General features: G+C 43.9%; 1 protein-coding gene across 1 annotated transcript in view; it reads right to left on the minus strand.

The window, feature by feature from the left end:
• LOC145393509 (arrestin homolog) overlaps positions 1-26,157 on the minus strand; it is a 217,683-nt gene that overhangs the window by 6,766 nt on the left and 184,760 nt on the right. Inside the window, exons 6-8 of the mRNA XM_080267642.1 lie at positions 21,112-21,329; positions 19,799-19,853; positions 18,884-18,997 (exon numbers count right to left, since the gene is read on the minus strand). Of these exons, the coding sequence (XP_080123768.1) occupies positions 18,884-18,997; positions 19,799-19,853; positions 21,112-21,329 (387 nt within the window). The remainder of the gene's footprint in view (positions 1-18,883; positions 18,998-19,798; positions 19,854-21,111; positions 21,330-26,157) is intronic.

Consider the following 26,157-nt stretch of genomic DNA (forward strand, 5'->3'; position numbering starts at 1 on the left):
AAATAACTGAATAACTAAGTCAGCAGATAACTCACCGCATTACCACAGCGTCCCGGGCGTCAATTACGGCCAAGTAAAGGAGTAATTGAGTTATCCCCTTGAACCCTTTCAACCCCATGACTTTTTTTTTCTGCATTTAATTCTGACAGACGATTTTCTTTAGCTGAGAGACAGAAGTAATGCTGTTAAAAATGAAGACCGTATCCAACCCTACCAGTAAAAAAAAGGTAAATATAATTCTCTCTCTCTCTCTCTCTCTCTGATAACCTTTTACCATCTATGTAATTTCCAGTCAGCCATGCAATTACTTTGAAATATTATTTGTCGCCTTATCTCTAATATAATTACTTCTTTCAACAGAAAACTTTATTTTCTAGTTCAGTTTTATTTCTGCCTCGAGGACGGAATAAAGCAGCAGTAGGAGGATGAGGATGAGGAGGAGGAGGAGAATAATTAATAATAAGAAGAATCAGAATAAGAATAATAATATTAATAATAATAATAAAAAGAAGAAGAAGAAAAAGAATACAGAGAATTCTGATACTGCCGAAGCAATATTCAAAGAACTCCACATTCTGGATGCCATTGCCACATTCCAGATTTTAATGAAAAAAGTTCACACCTGTGCCCTTGAGATCAGGGTCAGGTTCAATCATACTATGCAAATCATGCTCACTCCTGATCCACTACATTTCCAGCGGATTTGGTCAAAATCGGCCAAATACTTTCCGATTTTGCACCTCCCGGCATGAGGCAGCCATTTTGATTTTCTTCAATATCTCAAAAAGTACATGTTGACTACATACTGTAACATTTGCAAAGCAATCGATTCAGTAGTTTTTTCTGCGCAAGAGAGCAAAAACTGAGAAAAAAAAAAATTATCTTGGCGCTAGTGCTAGGAAAATTTTTTTTTGTGCCAAAAGAAGCCTGCAACCAAGATACATCACACCTGAAAATTTAAAGTCTGTCTCAAACGGTCTTGGAATGTCACCTTTCTAGATCTTCCTCCCCCCCATATATATATATATATATATATATATATATATATATATATATATATATATATATATATATCTAATAAGAACCCCACAGAATGTGGAGTTCTTACTACTGCTGCTGCTACTACTACTACTACTACTAATCATCATCATCATCATCATCTGTAGGCTACTGCTGTACTGTATTTATAACTGCACTGTTGGTACTATGCACACACACACACACACAATTTACCTGACACGCTTCTCTAGTAAATTTTTGCCTCTCTGCCCTCTACTACACACTTATTATCGAATGCATTCTCTCTCTCTCTCTCTCTCTCAAGACCTAAAACTGCAAGTGGTGGGTGCTGGTGTCCCTTACCCCCACCCCACCTGCTTCCCCAATAATAAACTGCAGGCCAAACTAACGACAGGTAATAAACAGGAACTCGGCGGTAAAATTGCTTCCTTGTGGTGGGGAGGTGGAGAGGAGGCGGTGGGGATGAGGTGGAGTGGGAGGATGAGGAGAAGTGAGAGGGTAGGGGTAGAAGTGAGAGGGGGTGAGGATGGAACGGTATGGGGAAGTAACGGTGGGGTAAAGTAAAGGTGGAGAAAGGATAGGGACTGAGGGTGGAGAGGGGGGTGTGAGGGTTAGGATGGGGATTGGGAGTGGAAATGAGGGTGAGAGGGAATGGGGGTAAGGGTGGGAGAGGATGGGGGAGATGAGGGTGGGAGAGGATGGAGGAGGAGGTGAGGGTGGGAGAGGATGGGGAAGGGGGTGAGAGTAGGGGTGCGGGTCAGGGTGGAGGCTGTGTGTGGGTGGAATGGCGGGGAAGATGAGGGTGAGCGAGGGAGGAGAGTGGGGGGAGGGACAGTGATGATAGGGATAATGGAAAAAAAAATAGGGATGTGACGATGAGGGATGAAGAAAGTGGAAAATGAGGCGGTGATGGAGAGACTGTAGTGGTGGAGAGGAGGGGAGGGCTGAGGTGGGAGTGGGGGTGGGAGTGGGAGTGGGGGTGGAGAGGGGGTGAGTGGTGGGGTGGGAGACATGTGACTTAATTCCCTCACCAGATTTCTCCACATTTATGTCTGGTCTCTTTGGGGACTCGCTAACTTCCGCCTCTTTCTTACTTTTTGTTTTTTTTCTTCTTTTTTCTGGTTCTTCCTTTCCCTCTCTCCTTTTCACCTTCTTTTTTTCCTCTTGCGTCATTCCTTTCCCTCCTATCTTCTCCCTCTCTTCTCTTCTCGCCTCTCCTATTCTTACCTTTCTCGTTTTCCTCATTCTTGCATCCTTCCTTCTCTCCCTTTCCTCACTCTTCTCCTTCCCTTTCTCCCATCTTTTACTCTTTTCTCCTTCTCTTTCCTCACTCATTCTCCTCACTCTACTTTTTTCCACTCTCTCAGTCTTGTCTTTCTCTCCTTCCTTCCTGCTTTCACTCTTTCCTTCTTAATCTACAATTCTCATATCCCCATCTTTCCCTCTCTACTTTTTTCCTTTCTCTCTGTCTTGTCTTCTTCTCCTTTCTTGTTTCCACCTCCTTCTTAACCTTCCATCCATTCGTATATCCCCATTTTTCCTTCCTTCCTCTTACCCTTTCCTCCTCCCATCTTCCGTCTTTCCTTTTCTATCGTCATTCCTTTCCACCAGATTTTTCCTGCTGTTTTTTCCACAATTCCTTTCTTTTTTTGTTATTTTTCTTTCTCGTTTCTTCTGTCTTCCTTCCTTTCTGTCCTTCCTAACAATCCTTTCTCCATTCTTTCCATTTCATCTTCCCCTTCCTTCCTTTCAACCTCTCCACTCTCATTTCCTGTGATTCTCTCTATCCCTCTCTTCTTCTTCCATTTCTTCCTGGTCTTCTTTTCTTCATCTAAAGCTCTTCTCTCTCTCTCTCTCTCTCTCTCTCTCTCTCTCTCTCTCTCAGCTCCTTAATCTATATAGTTACCACCTTTCTTTTCCCCTCAACTCTTCATCAGCGTCTCATTCCCTTCTCCCCGTCCATCCCTCCATTCCTTTCACCTATCCTTTCCCCTTATCTCATTCCTCCCCTCTCCCTCTCTACTCCTCCTCCCCTCATCTATATTACCCCTCTCAATGCTACACTTCTCTCATCACCCTTCTCTCTCCGTCCCTTTCTCTTCCATCTCCTCCACCTCTCTTTCCTACCATCCCTCTTCATTACCTTTTCATTTCACCACCCAGTACTCTCCGCTTCCTGTTCATTTCCATCTACCACTCCGCTCTCATCTCTTCCACCCCTCTCACTAGTCATTTCATCACTCATTCCCTCTCACTTCCCCTCTCCTCTCCCCTCAACTCCTCTTTCCCTCTCATCTCTACTGTCGCTCACACTGATACATTCATCACCCTTCTCCTCTCACTCTTCCCCTTCTCTTCTGTCTTTCTCCTTCGTCCTCTCATCTCCACTATCCCCCTTACTTTTTCATTTCATCGCTCGTCTCCTCCCAGCATTCCCTTCCATCCATTCTTCTCCTTTTCATCCCCACCATCTCTGACTGACACTTTCCTTTCTTCCTTTATCCTCTCTCACTATCCCACTCATCTTAGCTATCTCTACTACCTCTCTCACTATCTCACTGTCTCCCTGGCTTTATCTCAACTTATTCCCTGCCTCTCTTCTCCTATCCCTTCACTCATCCCACATCAATATCCCCTTTCCTCCTGTCATCAAAGCAATAATTACCCTCCTCATCGACTCTTTCTCCTCATTACCTAGTCCTTCTAAGTCTCCTCCCCTTCTCTCTCTCTCTCTCTCTCTCTCTAGGTAAAGACAAATAGCCGTGTGTCTCTGGCTGGCGTCCTGGCAACCAATTAGGTGGCTTGGGCAGCGTTTACCTCAGCCCACGCACACGCACACACACACACACACACACACACACACACACACACACACACACTAGCGCGGTCAGTTTAGTGGTCCCTTAGTTAACCAGACAGGAGAGTCGGTTATTTGTTCAAGCTGTTGCGCTCTCTCTCTCTCTCTGGCTCTCTCTCTCTCTCTCTCTCTCACACACACACACTCCTTCAACTTTAACTACAAACAAAATCCAGCTAACAAACAGACATGACAAGCAAGAACATAAACATCCCCCCCAAAAAAAAAAAACACAAACACCAGAATAATCATATATGCCTTACCTTATGGAGAAAAACAGACACTACAAACAGGTATACCTAGACAATTTACAGGTAGAGAGAGAGAGAGAGAGAGAGAGAGAGAGATATTTGGGAGCGTACATATTCTGTGATGCAACGTATCAACACAGCAACATACACAGCAGATGCAAGACAGAACAACACTAGACTCAAAATACAAATTATTACAATGTACAATAAATATTTTCCAATAATAATGTACTAAGAATGTGTGTGTGTGTGTGTGTGTGTGTGTGTGTGTGTGTGTGTGTGTGTGTGTGTGTGTGTGTGTGTGTGTGTGTGTGTGTGTGTGTGTGTGTGTGTGTGTGTGGGGTTAATAATGAATACTGTTAAAGAATAAATAACGAAATAAAGGACAAAAACAGAAGAAAAAAATTAATTTTGCTGGTGAATGAAAAAAAAAATATTGATAAACGTAAACACATAATCAAAAAATCAGTCATGAAAAAGTAAACACAAACAAGATAAACACAAAGGTAAACAAAACAATGACAAACACACACACTCAAGACGTAAGTATGAAGTCAATGAAATTTGGGAGACTATGTTAACCCCTTCACCTCGAGGACCTCTTTCTTATATCCTCTCTCTCTCTTTCTCTCCCCGGACGATTTTACTCAGCTCAGGAGAGGCCCATCGCACTCCAGGGGTTATGATCCAGCCTTCAGCAACCCCCCCCCCTCCAATCTCTCTCTCTCTCTCTCTCTCTCTCTCTCTCTCTCCGGAAAATTTTACTCAGCTCAGGAGAGGCCCATCGCACTCCACGGGTTACGATCCAGCCTTCAGCAACCCCCCTCCAATCTCTCTCTCTCTCTCTCTCTCCGGACGATTCTACTCAGCTCAGGAGAGGCCCATCGCACTCCACGGGTTACGATCCAGCCTTCGGCAACCCCCCTCCACCACCACCCTCTTCTACAACGCTGAGTAAAATCGCAGAATCGTCTGGTGTCTCTAGAATCAAAGTCCTCGGTCTGAAGGGGTTAATTTCTCCGTTTTCTGTTGAGTCCCACGAAATAGAAGACACGGACGAAGCGCACAGACACCGAACGAAAAGTTAAGGGAACGAAAACAGTGAGAGACGTGGTAAAAAAAAAAAAAAAAGGTCGGAACTGGTGAAGAATTTGGGGGACCTAATGAGAGAGAGAGAGAGAGAGAGAGAGAGAGAGAGAGAGAGAGAGAGAGAGAGAGAGAGAGAGAGAGAGAGAGAGAGAAATTAAATGAACTCAAACGTAAATAATGCGAATATTACAAAAAAAAGTCGAACTGGAAAAAATATGTGGAGAGAGAGAGAGAGAGAGAGATTCCTAGCATTCTTTCACTAGTACAACTTCTGTCTGTCTGTCTGTCTGCTCACCCAATTGGCAGGGTCTATATAAAAGCTAGGTAGGCAAGAATTTCTCTCTCTCTCTCTCTCTTCGTGTGTGTGTGTGTGTGTGTGTGTGTGTGTGTGTGCAAATGCTTTGAGGAACGTGTGTGTATGAATGAGCGAGTCTTTCCATGTGCGTGCCATGTCTCTTACGCTTGTGTGTACCTATGTATGTATATTTGTGTGTATGTAAGTCACTACGCCTATGGTCAACCCCTTCACTACGATTATGTCTTCTTCCTTCATCCTTGCTACCTCCAGACGATTTTATAATGGCATGACACTGCGTAGCACCTTTTCCATGGCGAATTATTTTCTCTGGTCAACCTTCATATTTTCTGTTACGTTACTTAGGCAGACGGTAGCTGTACTAGAAGAAAAAAAAAAAAAAAAGAGAGAATATGAAGATGTAATATGCAGACCAAATCGCTAAGGAAACGGTGCTAAGGACACTCTACCAGTTTGAGATTTTTTTTCTCTAGGATGAACAAAATTGCCTGGAAGTAGCATGGATAAAATGAGAGAGACGGCACAGCATTAGAGAGAGAGAGAGAGAGAGAGGTGGGAGGTTTGAGCGAGAGAAAGCGAGATCAAAGGGTTCGTTGAAGTGAGCAAAGAGTGGAAGAGTGAGTAAGCGAGAATTGAGCGAGAGTAAGTAAAGGGAGCAAGTGAGCAAGGATGTTAGCGAGGAAGTAAGTAATGGAGTATGTGAGCGAGAGTATGTGAGAAAGTGAGCGAGGATGTAAGCGATAAAGTGAGCCAGAGTTAAGAAAGTGAGAAAGAATGTGAGTGAGAGAGATGTGAGCAAAAAGCGAGCGAAAGGAAGGAAATGAGCTAAAAAAAAATAAAAAATAAAAGCGAAAGAAATGAACAAGAAAGTGAGAAAAAGTGAGTAAGTGAGCGAGAATGTGAGCAATTAAGTTAGCAGCCAAAAGTAAGTAAGCGAGGAAGTAAGGCAAAGTGAGCGAATGAGAAAGAAAATGAGGATGTGGGCTAGAGTAAGTGAGCGAGTATGTGAGCAAGAGAAAGTGAGCATATAAGTGAGACAGGGTGTGAGCGTGAAGAGAAACTTGAGTGAGCCAAAAAGTGAGCAAGAGAAAGTAACATTGTGAGCGAGAGTGAATTAAAGAGAAAGTGAGCGTGCGAGAGTAAAAGAGCGAGCGGCAGGAAGTGAGCGAGTGAAAGGAAGTGAGCGAGTGACAGGAAGTGAGCGAGTGAAAGGAAGTGAGCGAGCGAAAAGAAATGAGCGAGAGATTAAAGGGAGGCATTGCGGGTGTGATCGGGCGGGGAGGAAAGATGAGGAATGGAGGAGGAGAGTGGGAGGGAGGAAGGGAAGAAGGAAGACAGGAGGGGAGGAATGGAGTGGGAAGGAGGGAGAGAGGGGGGGAAGAAGGAGGTGTGACGTGGGGAGTGTGGAAGGAAGGAAGGGAGGAAAGATGAGGGGAAAGGAAAGAGGGGGAAGAAGCAGGGAAGGGGAAAGGGTGGGATGGACGGAGGGAGAAATGGAGCGCAGAGGAGGAAGGGAAAGAGGGAAGGAATGAAAAGGGAAGGAAGGACGAAAGGAAGGAAGGAAGGAAGGAAAGGAGGGAAGGAATGGGAAGGAAGGAAGGAAGGAATAAGGACGGGGGGAAGGAGTTCAGAGAAAGGAGGGAGGGAAAAAACTTTGAATTAATAAAAACCAAAATAAAGGCAGCTAAATGACAACGAAAAATTAATCAAAGACGCAAAATAAGGACGAAAGTAGTGGACAAAAAAAAAAAAAAAAAAAAAAAAAAAACTACGAATGACAGCAAAGAAGGGACAAAAAAAAAAAAAAAAAAAAAAAAAGTCGAAAAATTACAGAAAAAAATGCGAAGGAAGTCGATTTAAGAAAGAAAAATTGGACCAAGAATGACTAAAGAAGGAGTAAGGAAGAATTATGAGAGGGGAAAATAGGGGTGTTGAGAGAAGGGAGATAAATAGCCACAAAGGGAGAATAACCGAGGCAGGACGCAAAAGGGAGAATAACTGAGGCCGGAGGCGAAAGGGAGAATAACTGAGGCAGGACGCGAAACGGAGAATAACTGATGAAGGAATGGAAAGGAAGAATAACTGAGGAAGAAAAGGGAGAACAATTGATAAAGGAAAGGGAATAACTGAGGCAGAACGCAAAAGGGAGAATGAATGAGGAAGGAATGGAAAGGGTGAATAACTGATGAAGGAATGGAACGGGAGAATAAGTGAGGCAGGACGCAAAAGGGAGAATTACTGATGCAGGACGCGAAAGGGAGAATAACTGAGGCAGGACGCAAAAGGGAGACTAACTGAGGATGGAAAGGAAAGGGAGAATACCTGAGGAAGGAATGGAAAGGGAGAATAACTGAGGAAGGAATGGAAAGGGAGAATAACTGAGGAAGGAAAGGAAAGGGAGAATAACTGAAGAAGGAAAGGAAAGGGAGAACAACTAAGGAAGGAAGGGAAAGGGAGAATAGTTGAGGCAGGACGCAAAAGGGAGAATAACTAAGGAAGGAATGGAAAGGGGGAATAACTGAGGAAGGAAAGGTAAGGGAGAATAACTCAGATAGGATGCGGAAGGGAGAATAACTGAGGCAGGATGTTAGAGGGAATATACTAGTGATGAAGTCAAAGGGAGAATAACAAATGCAATAGACAAGTAAAAGTGAAAATAAGAGTAGGCAAAAGGAAGAATAACTAACAGAGGAAGTCAAAGGGAGAATAACTAACGGAGGACGTCAAAGGGAGCATAACAGCGAGGAAGCCTACATCTCTATAGAAAGCCAAAAGGAGAATAACTGAAAAGTAAAAGGGAGAATAAGAAAGGAAGCCAAAGGGAGAAAAAATGAGGAATGAAGTCAAAGGGAGAATAATGGAGGAATGAAGTCAAAGGGAGAATAACGGAGGAATGAAGTCAAAGGGAGAATAACGGAGGAATGAAGTCAAAGGGAGAATAACGGAGGAATGAAGTCAAAGGAAGAATAACGGAGGAATGAAGTCAAAGGGAGAATAACGGAGGAATGAAGTCAAAGGGAGAATCACTATGAAAAGACAGAATACAATAAAGAGGAGAAAGGGACAACCATCAGAGGAGAAAATGGAAGGAGGATGAGAAGTAACGTGAGAAATGAGAGAGAGAGAGAGAGAGAGAGAGAGAGAGAGAGAGAGAGAGAGAGAGAGAGAGAGAGAGAGAGAGAGAGGAGAAATTAGTCACTAACAAGATCCACTGGAAAGACTATACTGATGGAAGGAGGTTTTGTGTGTGTGTGTGTGTGTGTGTGTGTGTGTGTGTGTGTGTGTGTGTGTGTGTGAGAGAGAGAGAGAGAGAGAGAGAGAGAGAGAGAGAGAGAGAGAGAGAGAGAGAATGTATGCTAAAACTAATGAAGGTGCGTTAGAGTGAGCTGAGGTGCGGAGGAGTAATGGAGACGGAGGGAGTGTGTGAGAGAGCGTGAGTGAGGGAGTGCGTGGGACTGACGGGGTGCGCGAGAGAGGGAAGTTGTGTCAGTGAGGAAGGGAGGGTGTGTGAGGGTGAGGGAGAATGTGGGTGAGGGTGTGTGTGTTAGTGAAAGTGTGTGTGTGTAAGTGAGGGAGGGTGTAAGAGAGTGAGGGAGGATGTGACAGTGAGTGAGGAAGGGTGTGTGGGTGAGGATGTGAGGGAGGGAGGTGTGTGAGTGAGTAGGGGATGGTATGTGAGAGTGAGGGAGGGTGTGAGAGAGTGAGGGAAGGAGGATAAGTGAGAATGAGGTTGGCTGTTTGTGATCGAGGATGAGTGTGGATGAGGGAGGGTGTGTGTGCGAAGGACAGTGTGTGAGTAAGGAGAGAAAGTGTATGTAAGAGTGAAAAGGGGTGTGTGAGGGTGAGGGAGGGTGTGTGAAAATGAGAGGGAGAAAGTGCAGAGGGAAAAAAGGGAAAGAACATGCGAAAGTGCAAGTGACAGAGCGGAGTAGCAAAGTGAACCTGGGTGTACGTGAGTGAGCGAGTGTGTATAAGAAGGAATGTGAGAGTGAGGGAGGGAGCAACACTACCATTCACCTACACAATGAGAGTGAGGGTAGGAAGCGTGATGGCCTCATGCTTAACCCCTTCAACACCATGACGTCTTAGGCCAATCCTTCTACCTCTAAGGGATTTTTATTTTTGAGACACCCCTCGTCTTGAAGAGGTTGATAAAGTCTATATCCAAAGAAAAATCTCCTCCCAAAAGGCAAGATGGTGGCATTAATAATATATAAAAAAAACATCCTGGGGTTGAAGGGATTAAAACTGAGATCGCAAAGGTGTTTTCTAGCCCTCAATTTCTGACGGTCGCTTACGGAACAGCTATGGACTGCATGCCACGTTACAAAGTGCATTCAGAAGCGGGGAAAGAAAGTCCAAACACTATATATTCATGAGAGCTGGGGAAAAGAATGCCAAGATGACTGAATAATTTTTGGTGAGAAGTCCTTTCTCGGTCACAATATTTTAATGACTGAGTGACGCATAAGTTACTATTTACACGTCCCCTCACGAAAAATTTCAGTCTCAATTTACAATGGATGTCAGAAATTTTTGGCTAGCTACACCTTCGAGGCCTGTTTAAATGCGTGTGCCGGGAGGAAGGGGGAGGAAGCGTGAGGGGGAGGAAGCGTGAGGGGGAGGAAGCGTGAGGGGAAGGGGATGCGTGATGGGAGGGGGATGCGTGAGAGACTTAGCGTTAGCCTTGGGAGGGGGTGGAGGGGGGTTGGCGGGAGGACGTGAGACAGACCGAGACAGAAACGGCAGAGTCTGAAGCACCGGGAGAAGCCATTCGCACCGCCTCTTCTCCTCTCCGCTTTCCTCTTCCCCTCCGCCGCCCCTCCATTCCTCCGCCCCCCCTCCTCCTTGTGCCCCTCTTCCCTGCGCGGCTCCGGGGTGTTGGGCGTCTCCTCCTGCACCTCCTGCGCTTCCTTGGGGGTGGAGGGGCGGGGGGGATCCTCGCTGGTGTCGCAAGTGTCGGAGAGGGACTGGCGCCCCCCCAAAAGTATGGTTAGCACATACTTGCCCTACCTCACCTCCACCCCTCCTTAGGCATTCTCTCTCTCTCTCTCTCTCCCCTGGTTCTCAATGTTTATTTGCTTTCCTTGCTTCCACTCTCTTCAACCATTTTCACTCCCTCTCGCCCTCCTCGCTCACTCTAACTCTTCTTGTTCACGCTAGCTCTGATGAATTCCCCTTGTTCACTCTGATTTCCTCTTCCCTCACTCCAAATTTCTTCCTCCTCACACTGGCTCCCTTTATACTCACACTGGCTTCCTCCCTCCTCTAATTGTCTCCTTGCTCACTCTAACTAGCTCACACTAACTTCTTGTCGTTCGCCCAGGATTCCTTCTTGCTCACTAACTCCGACGCATGAGTCTCAAACACTTCAGTCACCTCTCTCTCTCTCTCTCTCTCTCTCTCTCTCTCTCTCTCCGCCCCTCATGAGAGCCTGGCTTAAGCTGGATATCCTGGTCATAAGCGCCCTCCTTTAAATCCATTAAGTACCACACCAGTAGCCACACCACACACCACACCAGGAGCCACACCATCTCACCACACCACACACCACACCTGCAAAACGGCCTCACACATCACCAGGATCACCACCACCATCACATCACCATCTTCACACACATTACCACCATCACCACCAAGACCACCACTACTACCACCACCACCACCACCACTCACCACCACCACCATAGCCTTGCAAGTCACACAGCATTATCACCACCACCTTTACACATCAAACTAATCCCACCACCACCACACTTACCGTTAGCCTTACACACCATCACCACCACAACAACCTTACATACCACACATAATTACCACTGTCACCACCCTTACTGTACACACCATATTACCACAACACCACCACCACCACCACCACCACCCACCACACCAACACACTACACCACACCACCACCACCATCCTCACACACACACACCACAACACCACACATCATTCTCACACTACACTATGAAGTGACTTATTCCTAAACATTACTACACTTACTTAAAACTTTTGTTCCTACTTTTATCATATGCCAATAGAATTAAGTGGACGACTAGATGGATATAGTTTACTCAGAAATTTAGAAGTACAATAAGAACACTGCTAAGAATTGTACTGTACCTGGATTCACGTACACATGCCATCAACTGCCTTTATTATTATTTATTATTATTATTATTATTACCATTATCATTAGTTGTAGTACTATGACCATTACTATTATTACTGTTGTTGTTGTTGTTGTTGTTGTTGTTATTATTATTATTATATTATTATTATTATTATTATTATTAGCATTACTACTATTATTACCATTATTATCAGTTATTATTATTATTATTACTACTACCACCATCATCATCATCATCATTATTATTATTATTATTATTGTTATTATTTGGCAGGAAGAACGTGAAAGGAGTATACACAATCACTCCACGTCTTTGTCCTTCCTATTAAAACCAATCTTAGCTACGAGAGGCAGTATACCGTAAGTCTGTTCGTGAATCCAGCCCGGGACTACAATAAAGCCTATACTCTCGTGGCTTCCGGAGGCTTACACCTCTCCCTTAACAGATTATTTAAGCGACTGATCCATTAATATTATCTTTATCAACATTATTTACTGTACATATAAAAATATAACAAACAAGAGAGAATAGTGATGTGATAAATGAATTGCTTAACCCTTTCCACCCGATGATGTCCTTATAATTACCCAAGGATTATATTCATCAATTATTTTTAAACGTTTTAATGGAGAGCTTGTCTAAGGCTATAATCAACCCCATTCGTAAAATCCCCCCTATAAAAAAAAAATAATAATAATAATAATAATCTGGATATGCCAAAATAATGATAAATAAATAAATAACAGAAAAAACAATCGTAGGGAAATTCATTGAGGTCAGAGCCTCCCTTATCCACGAGAGCACGAGCTTACCTAGATTACAACTATGAGCTCTAATGACACCTTAACACCTACTCCACAGCGATTCATTCTGCACGGTACGCTTTAATATCCACTTGTATGTCCCTGAAGAAAACGGTGTCCACATGAAAATAATACACAAATACGACATAAGGGAAGGGTATGTAAAATGCAGAATAAATCGCTAAGGAAGAGGTGTTACGCGGTGTCCCAAGCCCTCTATGACACGTCCCTAAGCCATGCCTGGTGCTAAGCCACTGATGTCATGCAGCGAAGCCAGTGTGAGAAAAGCCAGAGCATTTTTTTAAGCTAGGAAGAATACACCTAAATGAATATTAACACTACAAATATACACCTAAATGAACAATAAGACTACAAAAATACACCTAAATGAACACTACCACTACAAAAATACACCTAAATGAATACTAACACTACAAAAATACACCTAAATGAATACTACCACTACAAAAATACACTTAAAAGAATACTAACACTACAAAAATACACCTAAATGAACGCTATCACTACCAAAAACAACCTAAATGAACTCTATCACTACAAAAGTACACCTAAATGAACACTATCACTACAAAAATACACCTAAATGAACACTACCACTACAAAAATACACCTAAATGAACACTACCACTACAAATATACACCTAAATGAACACTATCACTACAAAAATACACCTAAATGAACACTACAAAGAATACACCTAAATGAACACTACAAAGAATACACCTACATGAACACTGCATCTATGTATATACTGTATCCATCTGTGCACTGTATGTATGTAATCACCCAGCCAATACACTAACTATATACACACTACGTATACACTGAACCCGTACACACCCACCCACACACACACACACACACACACACATACACACACACACACACAATTCACATAAAAAAGCATCAGTCGGCAACAATGATATGCTAGTGATGGAGGCCAGATGAAAGGACAGGGGAGTCATCATTATGTGTGTGTGTGTGTGTGTGTGTGTGTGTGTGTGTGTGTGTGTGTGTGTGTGTGTGTGTGTGTGCTAATCCGTCTACCAGGGTTCAATCCCACCCAAGGGAAAACATTTAAGAGAGAGAGAGGCCGCAAAGCCGTCACATGAGCACAAAAAAGGCCCAAACCCCTCAGAGGACATCAATTAACTCTCTCTCTCTCTCTCTCTCTCTCTCTCACACACACACACACACACACACACACACACACACACACACACACATGTTGAGCGTGCAGTTTCACTAAATACGTTTGTCTTCTTACGTACTATACACAAACAACAGTACACATATACATACATAAACCCATTACACTTACATATACATACATACATACACACATACGTCAGTGTAGGGTTAATATGTACCTCTGTGTGTATGTGTGTATGTGCATGTTCGTATGTATGTATGTTCGTATGTATGTATGTTCGTATGTATGTATGTATGGATGAATGGATGTGCTTTTCTGCTTGTATGTATGACTGCGTGAACGCCTGCCTGAAATGATGTGTGTATGTATCTGTGTGTGTCAGTTTTTGTGTGTCTGTCTGTCTGAATGTGTGGCTGAATGAAGGCAGGTTTTTGAATGAACATGTGTACCTCCAACCATGAACGTGTGTGCACTTTCAACAACACCGCCATTCAAAGCCAAATACGTACATACAATGACCACCACACTCATAAAAACTGCTCTATTTCCCCATCGTGGCTGCGCGCGCGCACACACGCACGCACACGCGCGCACACACACACACACACACACACACACACACACACACACACACACAGGCAGCCAGACTGATGATTAGCGTGTGTGTGTGTGTGTGTGTGTGTGTGTGTGTGTGTGTGTGTGTGTGTGTGTGTGTGTGTGTGTGTGTGTGTGTGTGTGTGTGTGTGTGTGTGTGTGTGTGTGTGTGTGTGTGTGTGTGTGTGTGTGTGTGTGTGTGTGCAGATCCGTATTCTTTAAAAAACGTGAACTATTTGCCGAGCAAATTTTCCTCTGCAGTTTACAGCCAACAAATGAACGAGAGAGAGAGAGAGAGAGAGAGAGAGAGAGAGAGAGAGAGAGAGAAACACACACACACACACACACACACACACACACACACACACACACACTCCCATGACGTCTTTCTCCACCAAATTCTTGCTACTCCCAGGCTATTCAATTTTTCAACTTAAGAAATATTTTTAACTTAGACGGGGTGACTGAAGGCTTTATTATAATCCTCTAGCTCAAAAAATCCCCCCTGAGCTGAGTAAAATCGTCTGACGGTAGCTAACACTGGGATAAAAAAAAAAAAGGAAGAAAAGAAGATGGCATATATGTGAAATGGGTAAAAAAAAAAAAAAAAAAGATTGTTTTTTTATATGAAGACACTACGAATGAATACTAATGATGGTGAGAAAAAAATACAATGAATAACTATGGAAATAAGAGAAATAATACAATGAATAACCAGGGAAATAAAACTGATACTGATAAAAATATATATATATACACGAGAAATTATTCGTGAAAAAAACGGATGTATTCTGCACACGTCAACGATAAAAATTATATGGTTACGAAAAAAAAAACTATGAAAAAACAGAAGGAAAAACGTAAAGGCAGAGATGTCAGATAAATAAATAAATAGAAAAATAAAAATAATAATAATAATAATAATAATAATAATAATAATAATAATGACGAAAAAAGAATTAAGTAAAACCCGTGTGTAGCCGGAAGCTGAAAGTTGTGCTAATGAAAGACAAGCTGGCGTGAGAGAGAGAGAGAGAGAGAGAGAGGGGGGGGGGTGATAGTTGCAGCCCATCAATATACACCCAACGGAAGCCGTGCATACCATTCCATTTAAAAAATAAATAAATAAATAAATAGATAAATAAAAATATAACGTAAGCCAAATAGTGTAATAAAGTAATGAGAGAATTAAGCTCACGAGGCCTGGATCAACAAACCAGTAATAAAGGAGCATCTGCGGTGTGTGTGTGTGTGTGTGTGTGTGTGTGTGTGTGTGTGTGTGTGTGTGTGTGTGTGTGTGTGTGTGTGTGTGTGTGTGTGTGCTTTATTCATCTACTTAAAAATCAAGCCACATTAATCCCTATAAATGGTGAACGAATTTCCACTCTGCCATTTACAGACGATTTTATTAAGCTTGAGGACACTTTTCCAGCAGGAGAGTTGGTTATGGCGATCGTCAACCCCCTGATCAGTAAAAGGATTTCCTCCAGTGAATAAAACCGTCCAGGAGAAGGAAGAATGTAGAATAACGTACTGCTAGTGAAGTGAGTAGCATTTATGAGGAGAGGAGATGGATTTTCATGACGTTTTCTATCTCCAGACGATTCTATGACGTTTGTGAGCGTACCCTAGCAGTGAAGGGGTTTATGAAGCCTGTGTCTAACCCCTCCAGCTCGAAGTCTCCACCTGAGTAAAATCGTCTGACTGCAGTACGAATAAATGCAAAATACAGACTGAAGGGGTAATGTGAGAAAAAGATACGGGGGAACAGTAGAGAAGAGATGGTGAGGACAGAACAGATGATAACAGATGGTGAGAACAGATGGTGGGAGTTGAACAGATGGTGGGAACAGATGGTGGGAACAGAACAGATGATGAGAACAAATGGTGGGAACAGAACAGATGGTGAGAACAAATGGTGGGAACAGAGCAGATGGTGAGAACAGATGGTGAAAACGGATATAGAGAACAGAACAGTTGGTGAGAACAGAATAGACTGTGAGGATACAACGTTCGGAAAGAATTATTAAAAAGGGGATATTAAAACAGAGGAGAAGATGAGAAGCCAAGAAACCATTTACAACGCTGTGTGGTAACCATATAACCAAACCATACGTGCTCCGTGTCAGCAAGTGGGTTGGTGGAGGGTCAGTGCCCCTCCCCGTAAAACAAATAACTCAAAGTCAAATGGCCACCCCTTACATGATTATCGCGTCTGGCAATAGATAGACAAATAGACAGAAGATGCGAATAGAATGTTAGATAAGGTGAGAACAGGTGAGATTAGATCACTAGAATGTTAGAACGGGTGACTCATTAGGACAGACTGGCAGGTAAGAGCAGAATGTTAAAATACGAAAGAAAGTGAGATAAGGTGACTGATAAAACAGAACAGGTGAAAATGGACTGTTAAAAGGTGAAAGTGGGGAATACGACAGGTGAGACTGAAATATTAGGACAAAAGGTGAACAAAAGGTGAGAAAGGAATATCAGGAGGGACTAAAAGATAAGAATGGACCAGGAGGAAAATTTTATGGTGAGACTATATACCCTTTCAATAAAATCGCTGTCATTTGTCATTCTTTTTTCCGCCAGACGATTTTCTTCATCCCTCTCTCAGTGATGGGGTTAATGAGGCTTTCCCTGGCCTCTCCTCCTCCAGAAATCTCTCGTAAGCTGAGTAAAATCGTCTGGTTGTAGCAAGAATAAAGCTGAATAAGAAAGGTGGAGAGGTTAAGTTCTTGAAGGAAGTGAAAGGCATGTGAAGAGGACGTTATTGAGAGAGAGAGAGAGAGAGAGAGAGAGAGAGAGAGAGAGAGAGAGAGAGAGAGAGAGAGAGAGAGAGAGAGAGGCTAATAGCTGATAAAGTTAACCCTATCACCCCGAGGACGTATTAGTTTAGTTCATTCTCGCTACTACAACATCATTCTATTCAGCTTAGGATCTCCCGTACTGAAGGGGTTAATCAAAGCTAACCCTAACACCTGCAGTTGAATAAAATCTATCTTAAATAAAATATAATCGCTTGATGATAGAAAGAGATAAAGTACACCATGAACGTAATCGGGTCGAGGTCGGGTAAGAATGTTCCCTAGCACCTCTTTCTTAGCGATTTACTTTTGGAGAGGGCTGGTTAATATCCTTCCGTACGTCATTGATGCAGGGTATGGTGATACTGGATGGATTTTTATAACACAGAAAAGAACAGTAAGGTGCAATAATGAAAATAAATTGCTTTGGAGAAGGTGTTTGGGAGATTGCTCAACCGACAATATTACGGTCCTATGAAGGGGGAGTCAGACTATACAGATCAGGTCACGTAGGGGGCACTGAAAAAAAAAAATCAAAAACAAAACCAGATGTCGAGATGAGGAGATGAAGAAGGAGAAGACACGAAACACCTCAAAATAATAAAGAGGAACGGAAGCATGGATGGTGAAGTTAGTGGAGGAGCAAGTCAGGGAAGAAGAGTGACTACAGAACAGAATAATGGCAGTGATGAAGGCAGTGTGGGAGAGAGTATGTGGAACAACCCTTACATGTGGGACTGACAGCGAGTGAGGGAGAAAAGCCAAAAATCAGAGTGCCTGAGGTGAGTTTCTTGAGGGTAGAAGTTGGTTGAATTATAGAAGGAACAAACAATGGCAGAATATGTGATGATTCTGTAAGGAGGAAAGAGCAGAGGGGAGCAGGCAGTGTGATATGGTGTGGATGAAGAGAAACACACACACACACACACACACACACACACACACACACACACACACACGTGGTATGAGCATGTCGACAGAATACAGAAAAAAAAAAAAAAGTGACAAGGAGTGTTTGAAAGCAAGGTAACTGATGAACGCAGATCTTCCACTACAAAGATGAAAATAGGTAAAAAAAAATATATAGATACGAAAATCGGGAACAAAAGAAATGGCAGGACGCAAAAAAATTCAATGCAAGGATAGACCAACCCTCGACACTCTTCTGCCTTGATCACCTTTGCATGCATGGTCAGGTGGATGGGGGTAAAGGCGGTGGTGATCTATTGTGCAGTGGATCCGATACCTGTCACTAAAACATCTCTCTTGTTTACCATTCAAGCCGGAAAATATCTCACACTGACTCATAAAAATGGTTTGTGAGAAGCTACGTACAAGTACACGCACACTCAGCAATACTACAACACAAGCAGAGAGCCATGCAAAAAACGAATGAAGAAAGAAATCATCCAAGGTACCAAAACAGGCAGGCAGGCACGGTACACAGATTCAGTAAGGCAGGCGGTACACGGAAAGCCAGGCGTGGTTAAAAGGGGTGGAAGGGAAGATAAGGTTGATGAAAGGCAGATAAAAAGTCTGATGGAAAGGCAGATGATAAGGCCAGATGACAGATAATTAAGACAGACTGAAAGACAGGGTAGGTAGGTAGTGTATACAAGGAAGAGAAGGCAGGGTGACTGATTAATTTTAGGTGTGCAAGTTAGGGGGGTAGGGTGGACAGGCAGGGTGGCAAGGTGGGACTGGGAAGGTAGAAAGGCGGAGTAGGCTGACAGGGTGAGGCTGGGCAGGCAGGTGGGGCAGACAGGTAGGGTGAGGCATGGCAGCCAGGTGTGAAAGAGAAGACAGACATTCAGGTGCGTGGGAATGGGGTACCTGAGGCAGCTGTGTGGTGCTGGTGGCCGCGTCGTCATTTGATGGACGCCGCATCAGCTTGAACGGCACCTTGACGCTCACCTCCCCTCCGATGGCACTAGTAAACAGCTTCACCTGGGGGGCGGAAGTCGTGTTAGCGCTACAGTTTATTCACTTTAACTTGGTAGAGATTTTCATTCTATTTCCCGTAGCTCAATGTCAGAATCAGAGAGTACTACAACCCTGCATCCTTTCTATTGCACTTTGTGACTAACACTGAATTCTACCGGTAATCTCCTGCTATACTGTAGGTCAACAAGTGAGATGAAAAGATGGCAATTTTACGTCTTGTTAAAGTGAAATGAGTGTAGGCATTAACAACCTAATTTCGACTATTTTTTCAATACACTTCAAATTCACTTTCTGTCATATTTAGGTAATGTTAGGGCACGATTTCAATCCCTTCATGAGTGGCATGGGATCTCGTGCTTCTTACATTTGGATACACCACAACATTTCCAATTGTACAGTATTTCTCAACACACCGCCTAACACGTTGTCCGGGAGTCGTAAACACAGCACACTCTCATCTAAAGCCGAGTTAATAAAAAATGCAGTTTTATTAATTAAGTACATGGTTTGCCGTCCGTTGCTCAGCACTCCACCATACCACATTAAACCAGGGATATTAAACCCTGTACGTATGCCGGTATATTCACTCTGAGGTTAAATCGAAAGTATTACACAAACTAGAAATCATCCTATTTTTTTTTTATCTGACCTAAGAAACTGAAATGCATAATCAAATCTATATGCGAGTAAAAAATTTCTTACCGGTACCTATCAATACTGAAACTTCTTAACTCCTAACAGTGATAAAGAAACGCATGATCTGCCTATCATACCTAGAAATTTTAAGCAATCTCACTCTCTCACCTTGACGTAGTAACTGACGTAGATGGCGAAGACGTTTCTCTCCTGGGTGTCTGGCCTGGCGAAAGGAGTGACAATTTAGTGGCTTTACATTTACAGACATTTATTTTCATTTATCATTTTTTATTTACTTAGAGGCTTTTCCGCTAAATCTACTGACATCTATATTCACTTAGTATTTTTTTCTTTTGGTCAATTTGGGGATTATTTAGCAGGATATATAGTCAACATATTTATTTACATTTAGCAATATTTTTTGGTTTTGCGGTTGGTGGGAATACTGTAGATACTTTTTTTTTTCCATTTAGCAATATGTTCAGTGGGATTGTATTTTTGTAGGCTCCTTTTCTTCACCCCTTCACTATAAGTATTTTTTTATTTTATTTACTGGTGCTGTTTCCAGATGATTATATTAAGCTTTGAGGAGACTTTCAAATACAATGGGTCAGATAAAGCCTTAGTAAATCTTCCCATTGATACAGGTGAAGAAAAATTGTTGAATAAAATCTATCTATCTATTGCCAGACGTCTTAATCCCGTAAGGGGTGGCCACAAACAAATCGCCTCCATGTCGCCCTGTCCCCCGCCGTTTCACTGCCCTGCTCCCAGCCCACACCCCCCTCTCTCATCTACCTCTCCACTCCATCCCTCCATCTCATCCTGGATCTTAATCTGTTCACTGCACAAGGGAAAAAAGTTCGCCTCATTTAACGGCTTCTGTTTTTCAAGTTTACTTTTGTTGGCCAAATTTCCTAAGCTGGGATATGTTTGGACTGTTTTTCTATATGAAGAGCCAGGAAGGAAAGTGACAGACATACCATAAGAGTTAAGCAGATTTAGTGAAGGGTACCCGAATTAGTGTAAAAAAAAATCTGTCGCTTACTCCTGCTTGTTTCTCCATGGACTTTGTTAATCATGCCCATCAATCCACCACAACCGATACTGACGACTTTACTTGACCACAGCTGAGTCGGATGCTTCGGATACACCACACAAAGTTTCGAAACCCATGAGGGAAAAGCGAGGATGAAATAGGACCTTTGTTGTCGACTGTACGAATCCAGTCCAATTATCAAAGTTCATAGAAAAAAAAAAAATAAGGATGAGGAAACAGCACTTTTGTAGGCGACTGTACCAGGCAACACAGATCAAGTTTTCAAGTCTATGGAGGGAATGGGAGTTGAGGTAATAGGATTTTTGGAGGCGATTGTACAGTACTTACAGACATCAGATCAATTTTCGGTGTTTAGACAAATTTTTAGCGTCCACGGAGGGAAAGGGAGGTGATGTAACAGGACTTCTGCCTGCGACTGTACCTAGCCACGGAGGACGCGAGGCAGCTGTCCCTGTCATAGAACTCCTCCAAGGCGATCCAGTTCTTGATGGCGCCCCGGGCAGGACACAGGTGGTACTGGCGAGACAGCGTGGCGCCGGACGTGATGGGGCAGCCCTCGGTGGAGTCAACAGTGGCCACGATGTTCTTGAATTTGCCGTTGCTGAACATTGCCACGTCCACGTACTGCACCACCATCACCTGCGGAGGGACGAAGGTGTGAGATAGGGAGGAAAGAGAGGAAAGAGAGAGAGAGAGAGAGAGAGAGAGAGAGAGAGAGAGAGAGAGAGAGAAAAGAGAGGAGGAGAGGGAGGTAGGAAAGAGAGGGAGAAACAAAGACGACAAGGAGAAAAGAGAGTGGGGGGGGGGGAGGAACTGGGTGAAGATGATGGGAAAAGTAGGTATGTGGAAAGGAGAAAAGAGCAGTGAGAGAGGGAGAAAACAGAACTGAGAAAGGGAGAGAGGGAGGAAACAGAAGTCACAAAGGGAGTAAACAAGAGAGGTGTGAGGGAGGAAACAGAGGTAAGGGAGGGTGGAGAAAAGAAAAGTGATGAGCGTATGAGAGATGTAGTTAAGTTTCTCGTTAGTGAAGATGGCAACATTAAAATAATCCACCGCCATCAAACCCGGAGAGATGGTGGAGAGGTGAGAGACGAGGGAGAAGAGAGAGGAGAGGGATGGAGGAAAGAGAGGAGAAGGAGGGAGGAAAGAGAGGAGAGAGAGGGAGGAAAGAGAGGAGAGGGAAGGAGGAAACAGACTGAGTTGGAAATCTCTTTACAACATCACCTCATTTCCAAAAGAATTGTGAGAGAGGAAGGAGAGAGGTGGGGGAGGGAGAGAAAAGAGAGGTGACGGAGAGGGAAGAAAAAAAGAAAGAGGTGAGGGAGGGAGGAAAGAGAGGTAGGAGAGGTGAGGGAGGGAGGAAAGAGAGGTAGGAGAGGTGAGGGAGGGAGGAAAGAGAGGTAGGAGAGGTGAGGGAGGGAGGAAAGAGAGGTATGAGAGGTGAGGGAAGGAAGGAAGAGGCGAGGAAGATGGGTGTGGGAGGAAAAGAGAAGAAGAAAGGAAAGACAGGAGGAAGGGAAGAAAACATGAAGGAGGGGAAAGAAAGGGGAGGGGAAGGAGGGGATAGGAGGAAATAGGAAGAGAAATAAGGGGGAGGGAAAGAAATGCTGGGAGGAAACAGGAGGAAGGGAGAGAAAGGAGGAAGGACAAGAGGAATGGAAAGAAAAGGGGATGGACAGAAAGGAAGAAGGAAGGGAAAGGAGGGAGGAGAGAAAGAATGGAAGCCAGGAAAAAATGAAGGAAGGAAGGAAGAAGGGGGAAGGACAGAAAAAAGGAGGGAGAGACAGGATGGAGGGAAGGACGAGGATAATAGAGAGACAGGATGGAGGGAAGGAGGGGGAGGAGGAAGAAAAAGAATGGAGGGAAGAAGGAAGAGGGGGAAGTGAACAAGGGGATTATGAAGGTCTGCAGTAGGTAATTACGAACAAGTAGGTCGGATGTCTAATATATCGTGGGGAGGAGGAGGAGGAGGAGGAGAAAAAAAACTGGAAGATAGGAAAGGAGTAAGGAAGACAGATGCTACAGGAGAAAGAAGGGAAATGGAAAGGAAGTATGATAACAGAGAGAGAGAGAGAGAGAGAGAGAGAGAGAGAAACTGAGGAGCGAGGAGGGAGGGAGCAGGAGTATGTACAAAAGGAGGCAGAAGGGAGAGAATGGAGAGTCAAAGGAAGGTTAGGGACGGAGGGAGAGAGAGTAGAGATGGATGGAAGGAGAGGCAACGTGAGGGGAAATACTCAGAAAAGTGGATTTATATATCGTTCTTTCAGTTCCTATGCGTCAGATTCTTGGTATAGACTCAGCAGTTTGTTCCCTGAGTCCCAGCAGACCTCCTACGCACCACACACCTCCACATGTCACCACTTCGGCGCTAACACCCACCGTCCAATTTGAATACATGCTAGGGCTGCTTCATACAGGACTGGGGTATTGGTATTAGCGGGGGTATTTTTATGACATGTCGGCGGGTCTTTTGATAGATCAGTAAAGTCTAAGGAAACTCACACCTTCACCTGTTCCCTGCCTCAGCCGTGAAACGAACTCGCATCCACTACACACACTCTCTCTACCGACTTGGCCATCACATCCCCGCAAAATAATACGGAAAGAGACAAGGCAGGATAGAGGGAAAGACGGGAAAAAGGATGGATGGAGTAAGACGCTTCGTGGCCCCTCTTCTTTAGCGATTTATTTCTGGATATTACACCCTGATATTCCCCCACACATTATCCATATTAGTTTAACAGCAACATAATATCAATACATACGAAAGGATAATGAGATGCACCTTGCGGAATAAATCACTGCGGAAGGGATGTTATGGAATCAACGTTACCTAGGATACGACCCAAGGAAGGAAGATGATGTATGTGACGCAGGAGGGACGCTACGGGACGGAATGGGACGTGGGGGTACGGGAAATAGTCAGGGATAATATATTACCTGAGAGAACCTGTGGGGCATGTGATGAAGAGGAGATATGGAAGGTGGGGGGCGGTGTGCAGGGTAGGTGGTGAGGGAGAGAGGAAGACAGAATATGTGGTAGGTAAAGGGGATGGATGGAAGGAAGGAAGGAAGTGAAGTGTGGTAGGTAAGAAGGATGAATGGGAGGGAGGAAGGGAGTGAAGTGTGGTAGGTAAGAAGTTTTGAATTGGAGGAAGGAAGGGAGTGAAGTGTGGTAGGAAATGTGGCAGGTACGATTAACTAGGACGAATGGGAGAGAGGCAGTGAAGTGTGGTAGGTAAGAAGGATGAATGGGAGGGACGAAGGAAGGGAGTGAAGTGTGGTAAGTATGAAGGATGAAAGGGAGGGAGGAAGGATTGGAGTGATATGTGGTAGGTAAAGAGAAGAATGAATGGAGAAAAGGAAGGCTGTAGAGAGGTGGATGGAAGAGTGTAACCGATGGGATGGAGGTGGTAACGCAGGAAAATGTGTATGGGAGACGTATGCATAAAAAATCTTGAGTTTTTCGTAAAGGGAGTGACAGAAAGAACAGTTTTAGGTACAACTGTGAAGAGTAATATCAATCTTACACAATATTAAGGGACATTTGTGAGGCTAAGAAGATCGCATCACCAGGTCTCTTAAGTCACTGCTAAAGATCTCACTGTTTGTCGTAAGGAAGTGGATAGATATATATGTCGGGTTCTTTACATGAGTGACTGTCAGTAGGGGTTTCGTCCGGGGAGCTCCACTGGCTATCTTCTAACGTTATGTCTTTTCGTTTTCCTGGCTACCTCCTTTCATGTAACTTGTGCTACTGCGCTGGACGTGGGATCGTACTCTGGGTGGCACAGGGAGCTTCGCTGCACCTCTTCCTCAGCGATTTATTTTGCATATTATATCATAACATTCTCTTGTATGTTACATATACAGATTAAACTCTACATACTTTGCATTTTTGTTTTTTACGTATCCGACTCTGGACATAGGCATCACCGCCTCTTCACAAGGCCCAGTACATACCATACACCCTCACATGTCGCCACTTCGGCGCTAACACCTATAGCCCACACTGAATATATGATAGGGCTGTCTCCTACAGAACTGGCGTATTGGTATTAGAGGAGGTATTTTTACGACATGTCGACGGGTCTTCTGGTAGATCAGTAAAGACTGCTTTATGAAATTCAAATCCTTAAACTGTTCTCTCCCCCCCCCCCTCAAAAGAAGACACTGAGATGCACTGTGCTGAACAAATCGCAAACAAAAAAGGTGTTACGAAATCTCCAAAGCCACTCAATATGACCCACAAACCTACCCAAAGCCTTCCTCTGAATCTGGTGCAAATATTTACATTACAACTCGGTCCCGTCGCTTCTGTCCTTCTGTACCTTCATCTCGACCTTCCTCTCGGCTCATTCAGTACTGCTGTATGGGTGAATGGGGCAGGGACGGTGAATTGGGCTGAAAAGTTGTATGAGGGAAGAGGTAGGATATATATGGAAGGTAGAGTGTACAGTATACTCGTCAGGGAGGAAGACTATGGGGAGGGATGGGTGTACAAGGGAGAGAGGGTGTATGGAGGAGAAGAGAAAGTGTATAGGGAAAGAAGGGTGCATGGGTAAGGAAGGGTGTATGGGGAAGGAAGGGTGTATGGGGAAGAAAGTGTGTATGGAGAAGGAAGGGTGTATGGACAAGAGAGGGTGTGTGGGGAAGAGGGGGAGTATGGGCGAGGAAAGTTGCATAAGGGAAGGCGTGTGCGCGTGTAGAGGGAAGGATCAGGTGTTAAGAAATTAATAAAGCATATGTACAGGTTGAAAAGCGTACGTGCTATAGACAGAGGGTCATGAGACTGAAGGGGGTTACTATTCCGTCAGGGCTGCCTACTTATCACTTACCCTTTAGCGTATTATCCATTTCCAAATTATTTACATTCACTTTGGGGTTCTCGTATAGTGAGGAGACACAAGAAGGCTGTAATTAACCTCCCCAGCTTGAAATGTGTCTCCAAAGTTTAATAAAATCGTACGGAGATAGCGAGAACTTCACCAGAAACGAGGTTGCACTGAAAGGAATGACCCTGAGCCGCATCGCTGTGTTGAGGGCATAACGTACGGTGGAGACGTCGTTGGCCCAGTCCTTATCAACAGGTAGATCAGACGCTCCTTTACCTGTTGAAGTCTTAGTCTCTCTCGCTGTGTGTGTGTGTGTGTGTGTGTGTGTGTGTGTGTGTGTGTGTGTGTGTGTGTGTGTGTGTGTGTGTGTGTGTGTGTGTGTGTGTGTGTGTGTGTGTGTGTGTGTGTGTGTGTGTGTGTGTGTGTGATTTTATAAACCTTAGGAAAGATCTCTCGTATTGACCGTGTAAATGAAGGCTGTATCTAACCCTTCCACTTAAAGAAAAAATACACTGAAGAAAACAGTCTAGAGGCAGCGAGAATAAATTGTATCACATCACAGGACTGACCAGGTTAATAATTATCCACAAAAATGTATGGAAATAATCTCCGTCGTGAAGGTATTTGGTCAT

This window comes from Coenobita brevimanus, chromosome 24 (assembly GCF_032717465.1).
Source record: "Coenobita brevimanus isolate Jiangsu-jjx chromosome 24, ASM3271746v2, whole genome shotgun sequence".
Lineage (NCBI taxonomy): Eukaryota > Metazoa > Arthropoda > Malacostraca > Decapoda > Coenobitidae > Coenobita > Coenobita brevimanus.